This window comes from Mauremys reevesii, linkage group 8 (genome assembly GCF_016161935.1).
Source record: "Mauremys reevesii isolate NIE-2019 linkage group 8, ASM1616193v1, whole genome shotgun sequence".
Classification (NCBI taxonomy): domain Eukaryota; kingdom Metazoa; phylum Chordata; order Testudines; family Geoemydidae; genus Mauremys; species Mauremys reevesii.
The window spans coordinates 67,412,017-67,429,303 of NC_052630.1; the positions used below are offsets into that span (position 1 = coordinate 67,412,017).

Genomic DNA, 17,287 nt, shown 5'->3' on the forward strand with positions numbered 1-17,287 from the left:
AACACTGAAGAACACTTTGCCCAAAAGCGAAGTCTCCAAGTGAAGAAAAGTTAACTATGAGCCAACTGTAAAGTTCTTTCAAGCAAGTCTTTCTACACTGGACCTTCAAATTTGATCAAAAATACCAGATTTTAAGGAGAGCAGACAGGGAAAAGGCACATCTCTCAACTGACAGCATAAAGTTTCAAGAGTAAACAGCCAGTCAGCTACGGCAGACACGTTTCTGGATTTTATAAATATGATACCTGCCTACATGCCACTTTGCAGCACCAGTGCTGCAAGGTTCTTTCAAGAGAGCAGCATTAAACGCAGTTTTTCAGCCTTGCAATTAACAAACCATGGAATATTAAACAAGAAAAGAAACAAACAGTTTCATGGCCTCTCTCATTTATAATAGTAATAATCCTACAGTACATATATTTATTAGTAAGGCTGCTAGTCTGCCCGGAGGTCAAGGCAGCAGTTTGGGTGTGTGGGAGGGAGCTGAGGTGGGGGGGGGGCGCGTTTACCATGGTGAGGGGGGCGCTCCCCAGCTTCCATAACCCTGCAGCGCCTAAGCAGCAAAGGGGCTGGGGAGGGGCGAGTATTCTGCCATACGCTGCTTGCACCCACAGACCCAACTCCCGTAGCTCCCATTGGCCACAGTTCCAATGGAGCTTCAGGGACGCAGAGCTGAGTAGGGAGCCCCTGCCAGCCCCACCAACACTACCCCCTGTGGAGCTCCAGGCCCTGCACTAGCAGGGGTCCTGGGTCATGCTGCCCAGCCCCTCCCCCAACACCTGCAGCACCCTTGTCCCCCCAACACCTCAGAACACCCACGGCCCCCACCCATGTTTTAGTCATGGGTATTTTTAGTAAAAGTCATGGATGGGTCACAAAAAAAACCCCACCACAAACAAAAAAAAACAAAAACAAAAACCAGGATTCTTTGTGGCACCTTAGAAACTAACAAATTTATTTGGGCATAAGCATTCGTGGGCTAGAAGCCATTTCATCAGAGGCATGGAGTGGAAAATACAGGAGCGGGTATAAATACATGAAAAGATGCGAGTTGCCTTACCAAGTGTGAGGTCAGTCAAACAAGACAATTCAATTGACAGCAGGATACCAAGGGAAGAGAAATAACTTTTGAAGTGGTAATGAGAGTGGCCCATTTCAGATAGTTGACAAGATGTGTGTAACAGTACGGGGAAATTAGTATTGGGGAAATTAGGTTTAGGTTTTGTAATGACTCAACCACTCCCAGTCTTTATTCAGGCCTAATCTGATGGTGTCCCGTTTGCAAATTAATTCCAGTTCTACAGTTTCATGTTGGAGTCTGTTTTTGAATTTTTTTGTGTCAAAGAATTGCCACTTTTAGGTCTGTTATTGAGTGACCAGGAAGACTGAAGTGTTCTCCTACTGGTTTTTGAATGTTATGATTCCTGATGTCAGATTTGTGTCCATTTATTCTTTTGCATAGAGACTATCCGGTTTGGCCAACATACATGGCAGAGGGGCTTTGCTGGCACATGATGGCATATCACACATCGGTAGATGTGCAGATGACCGAGTCCCTGATGGTGTGGCTGATGTGGTTAGGTCCTATGATGGTGTCCCTTGAATAGATATGTGGACAGAGTTGGCACAGGGGTTTGTTACAGGGTTTGGTTCCTGGGTTGGTGTTTTTGTTTTGTGGTTGCTGGTGAGTATTTGCTTCAGGTTGGGGCGCTGTCTGTAATTGAGGACCGACCTGTCCCCCAAGGTCGGTCAGGATAGAATGTAGATCCCTGATGATGCGCTAGAAAGGTTTTAGTTGGGGGCTGTAGATGACATCTAGTGGTGTTCTGTTACTTTCTTTATTGGGCCTATCTTGTAGTAGGTGACTTCTGGGTACCCTTCTGGCTCTATCAATCTGTTTCTTCACTTCAGCAGGTGGGTACTGTAGTTTTAAAAATGCTTGATAGAGATCCTGTAGGCGTTTGTATCTGTCTGAGGGATCGGAGCAAATGCGGATGTATCTTAGAGCTTGGCTGTAGACAAGATGTAATAGATCATGTGATGTTGTCTGGAGGCACGTAGGTAAGTAAAGCAGTCAGTAGGTTTCTGGAATAGGGTGGTGTTTATGTAACCATTGCTTATTAGCACAGTGAATTTGTTTACTGCCCGTGACCTGTCCATCACTTTTACTAAAAATACCCATGACTGAAACATAGCCTCATTTATTAGCCCAACATTTTCATCTGCCCCAGATTTAAAAAAGCACCCTTTAACAACTATTTTAGACTTACCAGTGATGCCTTCTGCCAGTAAATCAGTCATTTTGCCACATGACGACAGTAGTTTAGTGGTAAAGTCATCTAAAATAATTATCTAAATATAAAAACAAATGAAGCAGCATTTAGGCAAATAATTCAGAATCAGCTACAGTTACTATAAGAAGGTATATTTCATGTTCTTAATTCTCTTTCTTTGATAAGCAGCTGTGGAAACTTTAAATTGGTAAGAAAATAATTTCAGTTTCTTTTCCCCAATTGCTCACTTTATTACTGCAAGGTTGCTATTTTTATTTGAAAGGGTTACAAGTAACATGGATTTTGCAAAGCAACATATACACACACACACAAAAAATAAGATACAGTAGGCCACTGAACTCCCAATTTGTGCCTAAAATACTCTAACCAAGCAACCTATGGCACACGTGCCAAAGGCGGCATGCAAGCTGATTTTCAGTGGCACTCACTGCCCAGGTCCTGGCCACTGGTACAGGGGGCTCTGCATTTTTATTTAGTTTTTAAATGAAGCTTCTTAAACATTTTAAAGATCTTATTTACCTGACATACAACAATAGTTTAGTTATATATTATAGACTTACAGATTATTGGCACGCGAAACCCTAAATTAGAGGAGTGTTTCTCAAACTATTGTACTGGTAACCCCTTTCACATAGCAAGCCTCTGAGTACGACCCCCCCCCCTTATAAATATATAAACAAGTGTTTTTAATTTAACACCACTGTAAATACTGCAGGCAAAGCGGGGTTTGGGATGAAGACTGACAGCTCGCAACCCACCATGTAATAACCTCGCAACCCCCTCAGGGGTCCTGACTCCCAGTTTGAGAACCCTGGAATTAGAGTGATTAAATGAAGACTCAGCACACCACTTCTGAAAGGTTGCTGACCCCTGCTCTAACCATTTCTCATCCTAGGTTTTCCATGACAACTGAGATCAGCCTGGCCAGCCTTACTCAACATTCCAAACTCATCTTGCTTGGGTTGAGAACTTTGTGGCTCAGAGAGCTATTTGCAGAATTTGCTATGTCAGATCTCCTTTAAGCCTGCAGTGGCTGTCTTCATTGTATTTGGTTTAGTGTAAAACCTTCCTCTTCAGATCAGTTTATCCTAAATTATTTTAAGCTTCCTCTCCAGATCCCCCTGAGCAAATTTTATTCTACAGATCTTTTTGTTCATGGCAAGAACAGCTGCATCACCACAATGGGAGTATTTTTATTGTCTGTAACAACCCTGATGTTTTTCTGATTTAAAAAAAACCCCAACTTCTAAATAAAGTACCATATTGTCTAACCCTGCTCAAAACAGATACTCTAAGTCTGTTGTGTATATGTCTACACTGCAATTAAAAATAGCATCTGGCCTGTGCCAGCTGACTTAGACTCATGGGGCTTGGGCTAAGGAGTTGTTTAATTGTGGAGTAGATGTTTGGGCTCAGGCTAGAGCCCAGGCTCTAGGACCCTGCAAGGTGGGAAGGTCTCAGAGCTCGGGCTGCAGTCCAAGCCCGAACTTCTGCATCGTAATTAAACATCCCCTTACCCTGAGCTCAAGTCAGCTGGCACAGGCCAGCTGCGGGTTTTTAACTACAGCATAAGTATACCATATCAGGCCAACACAGCATTCCCACCACTGGAAATCAATCAATGGAAAGTTACAGAAAAATGAGTGAGTCTGTTGTGTCTTTCGGGAAAATAGGGTAAGACAAAACCTGAATTTCTAAAGTTTAAAAACCAACAGAATCACCTTTCAGGTCTTCTTTCTACATCACTAGGAAACCAGAAGACAAATCCATTTGTCCATCTACTACAGGTCATTTAATGAAAGTGTTGCGAAGAAATCTCAGGCAAGCAAAGAAATAGAGTCAGCATACTTAACAAAACAGACTATTGCTTTTAGTAATTCTAAAGTGTTACAAAAAGCAAAATGAACTTTACCTTCCATTCTTCTTCCTTCCTACAATCATCAAATACTGATAATTTTAGCTCTGTTAAAAAAAAAATTGTCAGTTTAAAGACATACAAGAAAACACCATAACTTCTTATTCAGTAAGTTACATTTATGGAGATGTCAAAAAGCAAAACATGTAATATTTTGCTAGGTAAGTCTCCGGAAGTATCATTTTTGCAACTAGTCCTTTGCTCTATTTTACAAAAAGTAGTGCAAAACTTGAAGCTGTAGTTTTCACTTGAACTAATTAGTTTCAAAATTTACAGATCCATATAATCAGTCCAAATGATTATCCTGATCCTGCAAACATTTAGTCACATTCATAACTTTATGTTAGAGAACACTTCCTACTGAATTCAACAAGACTCTTCATGAGCACAATGTTAAGCTAACACTTAGTTAACGTGCAGGATCAGACGTATATATACAAATAAAAATGTGCAAAAAACATATTGCATACTTTTAAATATATAGCTAGGCATTTTTGCTTTACTCTACCATCCCAAGTGTAACCTATGGAAAAAAACAAACAAACTGTTTTAGAAAAGAAAAAAGCAAATGCTTGGAAGTATGATTCCTTTTATATTGTGATCTCTTCGAGGAGCAACTGTCATTTGTTACGTTTGTACAGAGACTAGCTGCAAAGGATATACAGAACAAATATGCCTTGATTGATTAGTAACTACTGATTCCTTCTGGCCCTTAAAGATTGGAAAAGCTATCCACCATTGTTTATCCCAAAATAAGATCCACCTAGGAAGACAAGAAAATGGTTCACATCATGCGAGACACTTTGGCTAAGGACCCACAGTCAAAGTCAGGAAGCTAATTAAAATGATTACATGAGAATATTGTTACATGTAGGCAAGAATCTCTCAATTTGAATATGGATAAAACCCCTTTCTCCCTCCCAACCTACCTAAAAAGAACTTAAGTTACCATGTAAGGGTGACACGCTGCTTTCTTATGCAAAGTGACCCATTACACATTATGAGTGGATAAAGAAATGGTTGGGGAAGATGCAAGTTAAGCAAATTAGAAATGTTACTGTAAGACAGAAAGTCAAATTGAACAAAATAACTATTACACCAAGAAATCCAAGCAAAACGTTCACCCCAAACTATACGTTGTTTTCTTTGCAACTCAAATACACTGTAAATAATCTTTCACCCCATATCAGAATCTGCCCATTTGTTTGCTTTGCGAGTCAGATCTACATCCTTCTCTACATGGAAAATGTCTCTTGTTCTATGGCAAGCCCAACATAACGTAAACTGCTCATGTACAAAGAGTGTATGGAGTATGCCCTCCAAATTTAAAATATTAAGGATTTTGTTGTTCTCTCTGTAAATAACTGTTGCACTCTAGAAGTAATAGGAATTGTCTGGAACAAGGAAAAAAATATAAAAAAATATAAACCAGGGTATAACTTAGGATATTAAGAGAACTTGCTGAAAGGGGAGGATCCCAGTTGATAGCAGGGGCTAATAATGAAATACAATACTCGAAACAAATCAAACTTAAAAAACCTCCGATAAGGAAAGGATTAAAGAAATTTGTTATATACCATCACCATCTATTGCAGGGATCTCAAACTCAAATCACCATGTGGACCACGTGAGGACTAGTATATTGGCCTGAGGACTGCATCACTGACACCTTTTCATATAAAGATACAAAAGCCCCCCCCCCCCCCTTCTGCCCTGGCCCGCCTCTGACTCCATCTGTTCCATGAGGCCCCGCCCTTGCCCTGCATCTTCCCACCCCTTCCCCACCCCCATTCCAACCCCTTCCCCAAATCCCCATCCCTATCCCACCTCTTCTCCACCTCCTCCCCATAGCGTGCAGCTCCACCTCTACCCCCCTCCCTCCTGGAAAGCGCTAAGCACCACCGAACAGCTGTTTGGCAGCAGGAAGCATCCAGAGATAGGCAGAGGAGTGGGGACACGGCACGCTGTGTGGGTGGCAGGTGAGAGGAGCTTGGTGGCTGCAGGAAATAACTTCACTGGCCTGAGAGCTGCATGTTTGAGACCCCTGATCTATTGGATAGTGATGGAAGCAACAAAAACAAACTAAAATCTAAGCACTCACTTGGCATGTGTCCAATAGGAATAAGAGGGCAGCCCCTGCCTACACGTCCTGAAACTAGGCTATATAAACTCAAGTCACCACATGCTCTTGAGAATTGACTGAGCCCAACAAGCTGAAGAATCCAAAGCATGACAGACACCTGGACCAACCACGTGGAAAGGACTCTCCCCCATCCCAAAGTTAAGAGAATAAGAAGTATTCAAAGAGTATATTACAGAATAGAAGGGGAAATATCTTGTTGAGTCTACAGTCTCTAGTGAGACCTCAAATAACCATATTTTAACTCCCTTTATTCATCCAAGCAATTGTTTGGGGGGCGGCGGGGGAAAGAAGAACTGTTTTAAGCAACTGCTTTTAATATTCTAAATTTGTCCTTTTGAGACCAATCCATTCAAACTGTACTAAATACACTCTTCAAAGTGCCTTAAAAACAAGTGCCTCCCTGGAAGTGCGATAATTGTGTTAGGCACTAATGCATTGAGAATAATAAATCTTAGTAATTTCCATTGTTCTTTGATATAACTGCTGAGCCTCAACTCTAGTCTATGATAACTGCTTGCACAACTGTGATGATGATGGCAATCACTCGTTACCGACTATCATCATCTTCCATGGGAGTTATGGGTCCTCAGAAAGCTAATAAGGCCAATCCTTAAACCACAAGTTCTCTTACAATGAGAGCAGATGTTTCAGGCTCAGCAGAAGGCTGTTGACCATGACTGGAAGACAGTCTCTCCTTACTCCTGTGCCTCTTGTCATCTTCCGCTTGTCGGAGATCAAGTTCAAAATGCAGAGGACCATCATGTAGGACTTCACTCCATTTTAAGCAATCCTGGGCAAGTGTCAATGTCAATATCACACTTCTTTAGATTGTCCTTAAGTCCTTATGACAACAGAAGCATTATAAGAACAGCCATACTGGGTCAGACCAAAGGTCCATCCAGCCCAGTATCCTCTCTACTGATAGTAGTCAATGCCAGGTGCCCCAGAAGGAGTGAACCTAACAGGTAATGATCAAGTGATCACTCTCCTGCCATCCATCTCCACCCTCTGACAAACGGAGGCTAGGGACACCATTCCTTACCCATTCTGGCTAAGAGCCATTAATGGACTTATCCTCCATGAATTTAATCCAGTTGTCTGTTAAACCCTATTATAGTCCTAGCCTTCACAACCTCCTCAGGCAAGGAGTTCCAGAGGTTGACTGTACGCTGTGTGAAGAACTTCCTTTATTTGTTTTAAACCTACTGCCCATTAATTTCATTTGGTGGCCCCTAGTTCTTATATTATGGGAACAAGTAAATAACTTTTCCTTATTCACTGTCTCCAACCCCTCATGATTTTATATACCTCTATCATATGCCCCCTTAGTCTCCTCTTTTCCAAGCTGAAAAGTCCTAGCCTCTTTAATCTCTCCTCATATCGGACCCATTCCAAACCCCTAATCGTTTTAGTTGCCCTTCTCTGACCCTTTTCTAATGCCAGTATATCTTTTTTGAGATGAGGAGACCACATCTGTATGCAGTATTCAAGATGTGGGCGTACCATGGATTTATATAAGGGCAATAAGATATTCTACATCTTGTTCTCTATCCCTTTTTTAAATGATTCATAACATCCTGTTTGCTCTTTTGACTGCCGCTGCACACTGCATGGAAGTCTTCAGAGAACTATCCAGGGTGACTGCAAGATCTCTTTCCTGATTAATTTAGCTACAACTAGCCTCCCATCATATTGTATGAGGTTATTTTTTCCAATGTGCATTATTTTACATTTATCCACATTAAATGTCATTTGCCATTTTGTTGCCCAATCACTTAGTTTTGTGAGATCTTTCTGAAGTTCTTCACAGTCTGCTTTGGTCTTAACTATCTTGAGCAGTTAGTATTGTATGCAACCTTTGCCACGTCACTGTTTACTCCTTTCTCCTTTGTCCACCCATGTCACGGTACCCTTCTTTCACCTGAGAGAACAGGACCTGTTTTGGGAGGGGATGGTTTGGAATCCAGACAACGTGACCAGTCCAGCGGAATTGCTGATAGATCATTGCCTCAATACCGGTGGTGTTAGCCTCTTCCAGAACACTAATATTGGTGTGTTTGTCTTCACATTTGATCTTCAGAATCTTACGAAGGCAGCGTTGATGGTGCCTCTCAAGGACTTTCAAGTGGTATCTGTAGGTTGTCCAAGTTTCGGACCCAGACAATAGTGTTGGGAGAATAACAGCTTGATAAACAAGAAGCTTGGTCTCTGTTCGAATGTCATTACACAAACTGAATCTATTTTCCCATGTTAAGTATCCTCACACCTTTTTGTCAACTGTTTGAAATGGGCCATCTTGATTATCACAACAAACTTTCTTCTCATGATAGTAGCTCATCTTAATTAATTAGCCTCTTAGAACTGGTGTGGCAACTTCCACCTTTTCATGTTCTCTGTATGTGTGCGCGCGCATATATATTTCTTACACTATGTTCCATTCTATGCATCGGATGAAGTGGGCTGTAGCCCACAAAAGCTTATGCTCAAATAGATTTGTTAGCTTCTAAGGTGCCACAAGTACTCCTGCTCTTTTTGCGGATACATACTAACATGGCTGCTACTCTGAAATCTGTTCGAATGTCATGATCTTCAAAAACCCTGTGCCATGAACAAGAAAAAGCTACACTGGCACAGCTCAGGTGATGTTGAATTTCTGCATCAATATCTGCCTTGGATGACAGATGACTTCCAAAGTAGAGGAAATGACCGACATTCTCCAGTGGCACTCCATTGGATTTTGATAGATCAGGCATGTAATACCTCATTTGGAGAGGGCTGATGGCAAGAAGACTAAAGTGCTCTATTAAGAGTGAAACCAAGACATGCGTAAGCATCAGCAAACACATTCAAGATAGTTTGGAGATCTCTCTCAGAGTGGGCAAAGATTGCATTGTCATCAGCATACTGAAGTTCCACAATAGATGTTGTGGAAATCGTACTCTTGGCTTTCAGCCTGCTAAGCCTGAACAGCTTTCCATCCATTCTGTAAATGATCTCAATACCAGTTGTAAACTTCCCAGCAATTAGGTAAAGAATGATGGCAATAAAAATTGCAAACACAGTTGGTGCCCTGTTTGACTCCTGTTTGTACTTTGAAAGGTTCACTCTGGGAGCCAATGCTGCTCAGAACAGTTGCTTTCATGTTATCATGAAGCAATTTTAGGACATTGGATGCCCTCATAAATGCATCAATCTTAGAAAGTACAGTCCAGAGAGCACAGTTATTCACTGAATCAAAGGCTTTAGTTAAGGCAATAAAAGCCATGTACAGCAGTCGGTTTTGCTCCTGACACTTTTCTTGCAGCTGCCGTGCTGTGAAGATCATATCCACAGTTCCACAACATGGTGGTTAACCATTCTGTGGTTGTATCTACATTTGAGTGGTTAACTGTTGATTATATATTAATGTTGTTCTGGCTGAATAAATAAATTGTTGGTTGGTTAAGAATAAGCAAGTGTCCTGATTTGAAAAATACTGTTCAAGTTAAAAGTTGACTTTAAAAGAAGCCAGTATTTGAACTAGTAAGCTAACAGTCTCTGGACTCAATAAATAGGGGGGTCAGCCTACTGGATTCTATTAGATACTTTGTTAGTCCTTAGCTTTAAAAATCTAACTAGCACTCTGGCAAATTCAGAAATTCACCCTCCTTGAACACTTACATAGCACAACGGGATGCAGTCTGGTAGTTGCCTTTAGGTGCCACCACTTTATAAACGCTAAATAAAGAAGTCTGACTAAACTATTCTGTTCTCTATTTCCAAAAGCTCTATTTCAGTCACAAATATCCACTATGTTTAAAACCGCTAAGAAGTGTGTCAGACCATTTATTCAAAATGAAACACAAAAGCAAAGGAAAAACAAAATCAGAGTTGTCTGAAAACATGAACCAACATCTCAACCCACATTATTGCAGAAGTACTGCAAAATGCATGGTAAAGTTTCAGGATGGTAGGAGGGCATGCAGCTCAGAGGGCATCCATCTAATGTTTGTACATATACCATGCCTGCTAGATCCAACAACCCAATGTTTGCCATGATTACATGGCTGTATAATCTGTCCCCATCCCAACTATTTTTCTTCTTTTCACTAAGACAGAAATCTGTAAGCAGTACAGGAGTAAAGCTCCCCATTTGAATCCCTTAAGGATGCCATATGCTGCCTCCTCCTTACTCAGGCCTTCCTCTATTTTCGTTCTGCGTGTTTTTTAGAATTTCACTAAAATTGAGATTATTTTGTCACACAACTCAGCTCTGCCACACTGCATAATTTAGCTCTTACTGTGCTGCACAGTGAGATCACTCAATTTCATGTTTACAGTTGTTTCTGAGGGGATATAACCTGGCATGTTGTGTTCATGCTATTAATGAACATAACTAGAGAGTTTTAAAAAACCTCAACTTCTCTAACCCCTAAAGCCCTTTATCATTCCTGGCTATTGCCTTATGGGTTGTTTCCAATTCTAATAATTCAACTTCCTTCCCATACTACACAATCCAAAGTTGTGCATAACGCTCCAGGTGTGGTCTCCTTAGACTTTTGTACAGAATCTCACAGATCCCTGTGGATTTCTTCTCTTATTAATGTGTCAATATCCATTTTCTCCCTATATTTGTTGCCAGAAACATAACTGGTAGTTTTAAGTTTGTTAGCTATTAGCATAAGAGACCTTTCCTGATCAGCACCTAGCACACTAATACATTGTTGTTTCAGACCAGTCATTTTTATAACACTATACTTATTACCATACATTCTTCTAGATCTCAGTTTCAGAAGATCAGATAGGAATTTTTGAAGTGCAACCAAATCTGAAATAATTGTATTTTCATTCCTGAGAATGCTCAGCCCAGTGATCTAATTTAAAATTAGATCTTGCATTGTATAAAGACCACATTGTAAAATAAACTTATTCCTGGCAAATGTTTGCTACTATCATCTCAATTTTCAGTGAAATATTTGTTTTAGTTTCTTGGCCAAAAACTAAAACAAAATGTTTAAAGTAAATGTTAAACCCACTTGCTAGCTCATGTCCTAAATCTCATCTACCTATTATTGGTATTAGTTGGCATTCCCACTCATGACATCTGAACAATTCTTCCAAGTCATCAACATATCACATGAACATCACCCCTGTGGCACTCCAGCTGTCACATCCCCTGACCATGGAGCTATACTATTCACCAAATTCACTGGCTTAGCTTGCCAAGGCAGTTGAGTATTTCACCATTAGATAACTAGAAAGACCGGAAGGCTTTCAGAACAACTATCATCATAGTATCTAGGCACCAATTATAAATGCAATTACATCTAGTATTGCACCTTTGTCCACACCCATTTCCTGAACCCCTTTAAAAAAAATTTTTTTTAAATTAAGTAGCACCTAATGTATTTGTCCTAACTGCTCTCTCTCCTTCCAATCTCTCCATACATGTTCAAATAAGTGTTCTTTTATGACATTTTTCTCTCCTAGTACCGGATTCTGTGAAATAATCAAGAGGACCCCAAACACACACACATCTCTCTGGCAGAATGGTGTCAGTGATATAAACAACTGTTTCAATCAAACCAAAATGCACTTTCAATTTCTCAACAAAAAATATATATTTTTTTAATTTTCAGATTTGGTTCAAGCCAAAGTGATTTTGCTTCATTATTTTTTTTTTTTTTTTACAGCTGTAAGTGAACCAAAAAAGTTGGTTATCTGCCCAGTTCTACTCCTTATATCTAAAGAAGCATTATTTCTACAAGCCATTTCACATACATCATTTTTACAAGTTCAATATGCAAAACCACTTCTGCCTACATCTTTAATCTGATTATGCTCGCTCTTGCTCCAACAATGCCACCTTCAGACCCCCCCTCTTCATATCCTCCTCTCATCCTGAGGTTTTTAATCCATACTATTCCCTATGCCTAGAACAACCTAATACCAGCATGCCAGATCCCTCCTCACTTTCTTCAGCCAAACACCTCCTAAAAGTCCATTTTCTTCTAGAACCCCATATCAATGAAAGGCCCAATCAATTCAACTTAATGTGAGAGAATGGACAGTAGTAAAGGAGAAGTAGTTCTAAAGATTAGATTATAAGCAATTCAAATATTAAGTACATAATCCCATCTACATATACAAAATGATGGTGGTCTAAATTAGCTGTTACCACTCAAGAAAGATCTTGGGGTCACCGAGAATAATTCTTTGAAAACATAGTGTTTTTGACTACTGCTGCACCTAACAATGTTTGCTAAAGTGCTACAAGTACTCCTCGTTCTTTTTGCTGATACAGACTAACACGGCTACCACTCTGAAACCTAACAATGTTAGGAACCATTAGGAAAGGGAAAGGTAAGACAGAAAAATATCATGTCATTATATAAAGGCATTGTGCACGCACACCTTGAATACTGCATGCAATTCTGGTCACCCTAAATTAAAAAAAAAAATAGAATTGGAAAAGGTACATACAGAAAAGAGCAACAAAAATGATGCGGATGGAACAGAGATTAAGACGACCAGGACTGTTCAGTTTACAAAAGAGATGACTAAGGGGGGGGGGGGGGGGACAAAATAGAGGTCTAATGCCATGAATGTTGTGGAGAAAGTGAATAGGGAAGTGTTCTTCACCCCTTCACGTAACAACAAACAGAGACTACCCTCCCCCCCAATGAAGTTAATAGGTAGCAGGTTTCAAACAAATATAAGGAAGTACTTTTTTTGCAGAACACACTGTCATTCTATGGAACTCTGAAACATCTAGCACCAACCACTGTCAGACAGCATACTCGGCTAGATGAACCATTGGTCTGACCCAGTACAGCCATTCTTATCTTACATAAATAGAAATAAACTGCAATACCATTAAGTGGCATACAAAATGTAAGTCAAATCTCAAAGTTGTTCTTTCAACCCTCACCCTTCCTTCCCTTGTCCCTATACACAGTCACACTCACTTGTTTCATGTATATGACTAAAAACTCCTCAGACCCAGGTCTTGTATGTAACATTTATTTATGACATTAAATTAACAATTTGTAATGTTAATTGCCTCATGGCTGTATAAACAAATAATTTTAAGAACTTAGCTAGATATACATATAATGTACTGAATGTAGATTTAGCACTTCTTGTTTACCCACATATTGAGAACCAAAATGACTCAGGCTATGTCTACACTACAGAGTTTTGTCAACAAAAGTTATACCGCTTTCATTAAACCGCTGTCGCATATCCACCCTATTCTACATGTGTCAGCAGAGCACATCCACACTAGCAGCTCTTACATCAAACACAGAGAGCAGTGCACTGTGGATAGCTAGCCCACCATGCAACTGACTGCATAGTGCTTTGGGAAGGGTTTGCAATGCCTCATGGGGCAGGTAGAGCATCGCATGATGCAGGTTTCTCGACCCTATCATTCCACAGGCATCCTCATAAATTGTCTGTCGCTTTTCAGCTGAGGTGGGAGGGCCAGGGAGCAGTGTGTGACAGGAAGTGTTTGTGGGAGGGGGGGGGGGGAGACAAACAGAATGTGTGTTGGGGAAGTGTGTGTGTTGGGGGAGAGCAACTGTGTAGGCATGCTGTCTCTTAGTTTAGACAGCTTCCTGACAAACCTATCCTGAGACAGGGGGACACCAACACCCCCACATCAGCCCCCAGATCTGCATGGCACAGCAGTCTCTTCCCCTTTCCCTCCCACAAAGCAGCAGCCTGCTTTGTCTGCCTATGGTTCTTTGATTCCTTCCAAGTTCTCCCAGAGCCTCCTCAGATGACTGGAGTGGCATCCTCAGCAGCTCAGTGCAGCACAGCAGTCCCTACACCAGAACACAACAGTTCCACCCCCGACCAGCAATCTGCCTGCTGCTGTGTTCCTAGTGCAAGGGAGAACAGGAAGATTCCACCCTAATGATTTGCTCTTTGCTGCCGGAGCAGAAGGCATTCTCAGCTGTCAGAACTTCCCAGAGCTTTGAAAGGGGAAGGGCACATGCCTGCAGGGCAGCCGTTCAAAACAGGGAGCAGAGCGATCATGGCAGGCATTGTGGGATATCGGAGGAGGCCAGTTAGGTCAATATAATGAAAGGCAGCATGTACACTGATGTTTTGTCGCTTTAACTATGCCACAAAAAGCATTATGCCTCTTGTTGAGGTGATTTTATTGTGTCAGCAAAAAAGTAGAGTTTTGCTGCCCAAAAGTAGCTCTATAGTCTGTACACCCTATGTTGTCAGCAAAACACAACTTTTGCCAACAAAACTGTGTAATGTAGAGAAGGCCTCAGTGAGAAAACTGTACATTGGAAGAGGGCATGTGTTGGAGAGTTTACTAGATAGTTAACTATCCACAGGACTCTAAAGAAGCCCTGGTTCCCCTTTTCCTGGAAAAAGTAAAACACCCTTTTTTAAGGAAAAGGGGGTTTTACTTTTTCCAGGAGGGGAAAAAGTGTTGCCCCTGGACCATTGTCAGGGCTCCATTTTTTATACCAACCCGTAACTAGCACATGTCTGATAAACATGAAGCTCCCACTATAACACTTCTTTGAAATGGTAGAACTCTTCCTCACTACTCAATTCCAATACTTCCTGCCAGTTATGGAAAGGAAGGGAGAGAAACAGTTCTGACTGCTTCAAAGCCTTATTTTTTTGGGAGTCCTCCAATACCCTGTCCATCTCCCACACAAGACAGAATTTCTGATATTTTACCTTTCCTCCAGCACTTCAGCTATTGAAGGGGGCATATCTACTATATACAGACTCATTTTCTCAGGGTGGCAAAAATCCTTCTCCTTGGACAGCAACAGTACCTGCCTCTGCTGCTGCTCAGAGTGACAGAAGATCGAGTAACAGTGAAAATGGCAGAGACATCCGAGTAGCAAAAGAAGTGCTCAGTCTCTTGGTAGTCTCACTTTTTTGCTGCTTTGGAAAAATCTACAGGGAGCACTGAAGAAAGATTCAGGAATGTCACACTACATGGGTATATATACACAACCTTAAAGGCTAGAAACTCAGCTGCCAAACACCAAAGGAAAGTTTACATTCTGTGGACATGGCTTCATTCCCTCGCATTTTCCAGGAAAACTTTCCAGTCACCAGTGAGGAAAAAAACAAGTGACTCAAGTTCTGAATGACAAACCCAATTTTCAATCTCTACATATTTCTGTGACAGCAACTCTCCCAGGGCTACCAAATTTGACAATAAGCATTGGTAATAAATGCTTTGCCCTCCTCATTTATTTCACATTTTCTGAAATGCACATCCATTTGTACAATCATATACAGCAAAATCTTTAGCTACTAACTTTTTTTTAAATAAATTTTCTGATTGGACTTCTACTTTCCCAAATATACTGTGTTACTAGTATCAAGTTTCCAGAAGACAAATGTTCACTACATCAATATAAAAAGTAGCATGAGGTGTTTTAAACAGCAATTTTCTGACAAAAGTAAGTGGGCTAAGTACACTTCTGCTCATATATGCAGTCTAATAATAAATAAATAGTGCTAACTATGTTCCTTGTGGTCATTTAGCAACAATTTAAAAAAAACCCAAAGTAGTCTGTAATTAACATTTGAGAATAAGCCAAAACAAAAAACAAAAACCACCAAGTCTGTAGAAATCCTTGAAGAATGTTTACTTGAATATATTCAGTAAAATTGACCATCACCTTGAAATATGATGAAAATCCCCTTTCAGAGGCATTGGCTCCATACGCTAAAAACTGCTGCATTTGACAGCGGGTGTCCTCCATCCAGAGTTGGCAACCTCCCACCTCCCTGTTCAGCTAGAGTACACAGTGCCAACGAACTTCAAACTTTGTCATTATCATTTTTTTCCTACAATAGGTGCTCCACACGGTAAGCCCTGTCAACACCATGACAACTGTTTTCGCCACTGATCATAGAAGGAAGATTAGAAAACACTGTGCTTAGAACAGTGTCAATGCTACAGTTTTTGTAACAGAGCTATTCCCTTATAACAGTCCAATGAAAAATAACGATCAAAACAAAGGCTAAACTAATTAAACTGGTGCAAATTGGAGCATAGAGAAGAACTTAAGAATAAAGATCTGTTGTCAGTGTAGTAAGTCAGTGCTACTTCCCAGCATCTGTAGCACTTCTGTAAGGAAATAAGTTTATAAGACCAACAGGATTTCCCAGGCCAGTGAAGAAAGGACCCACACATGGGGCAAAACCTCATTCTTCAACATATCACAGTCTGTATTGCGCTTCCGCAAAACATTTACAACATGCCCGAGCCTTCACCGACCGGGGACCCTTCCTGGCGCTCACGAAGAAGCGCGCGGCTCCGCGGCGGGGCGTTACACACCGCCCCCAAATGACTAGGCAGAGGCAGCAGCTCAGGCCCGGCAGGGCCAGCGGCTGTCTCCCGTTCAGGGAGGCACGGTCCATGCCCCCGCAGCAACCAGCCCTTGACCCTGCCGCTCCGCAACCTCTCGGCGGCGCGCAGCAGGCCGCGGGCTCGGGCTCCGGGAGCGCAGAGGCGGAACGCAGTGACCCACCACGGCCTGGGGGAGGGGGCACGCGGAGGAAGGCCCCCAAAGGAATGAGGGCAGGACCTCAGCCCCGGCTCCCCTCACTGGGGCTGCCAGGCGCGGCGCAGCCGCAAGGCGAGTGCTGGTGCCCCAGGGGCGGGACTCGCTATCTCGGCGCCGGAACCGTGTCAGCCCTTCCCTAGAGAGAGGGAGCGAGCAGCGGGAGCCCGCAGGGACGGGAAGGGAACGTGGGTGGGTGCCTCGGACTTACTCTGCCACACCAGGCTCTTGAGACCCCGCTCCCCGGACACGGCCCCCACCGCAGCAGGCGCCATCTTGCCCCCAAACTCCACCTCCACCCTGACGTCACTTTTACACAATCCCCATCCCGTTTACGCTTCATCTACATCATCCCCTCAAAGTCCGCCCTCTGACCCTGCTTCTGTCTGGGAGC

The 17,287-nt window shown here is 41.9% G+C and overlaps 1 protein-coding gene across 2 annotated transcripts in view; it reads right to left on the reverse strand.

Annotated features, from left to right (window-relative positions):
- STXBP3 (syntaxin binding protein 3) overlaps window positions 1-17,249 on the reverse strand; it is a 48,947-nt gene extending 31,698 nt beyond the window's left edge. The window contains exons 1-3 of one of the 2 annotated variants that reach the window (XM_039484511.1): window positions 17,105-17,249; window positions 4,207-4,256; window positions 2,271-2,352 (exon numbers count right to left, since the gene is read on the reverse strand). In XM_039484511.1, the coding sequence (XP_039340445.1) occupies window positions 2,271-2,352; window positions 4,207-4,256; window positions 17,105-17,168 (196 nt within the window). In that variant the 5' untranslated portion in view covers window positions 17,169-17,249. Of the gene's footprint in view, window positions 1-2,270; window positions 2,353-4,206; window positions 4,257-4,679; window positions 4,717-17,104 lie in introns of those variants that run through there. The other variant, XM_039484512.1, reaches the window with a different exon arrangement.
- Window positions 17,250-17,287: the final 38 nt, after the last annotated feature.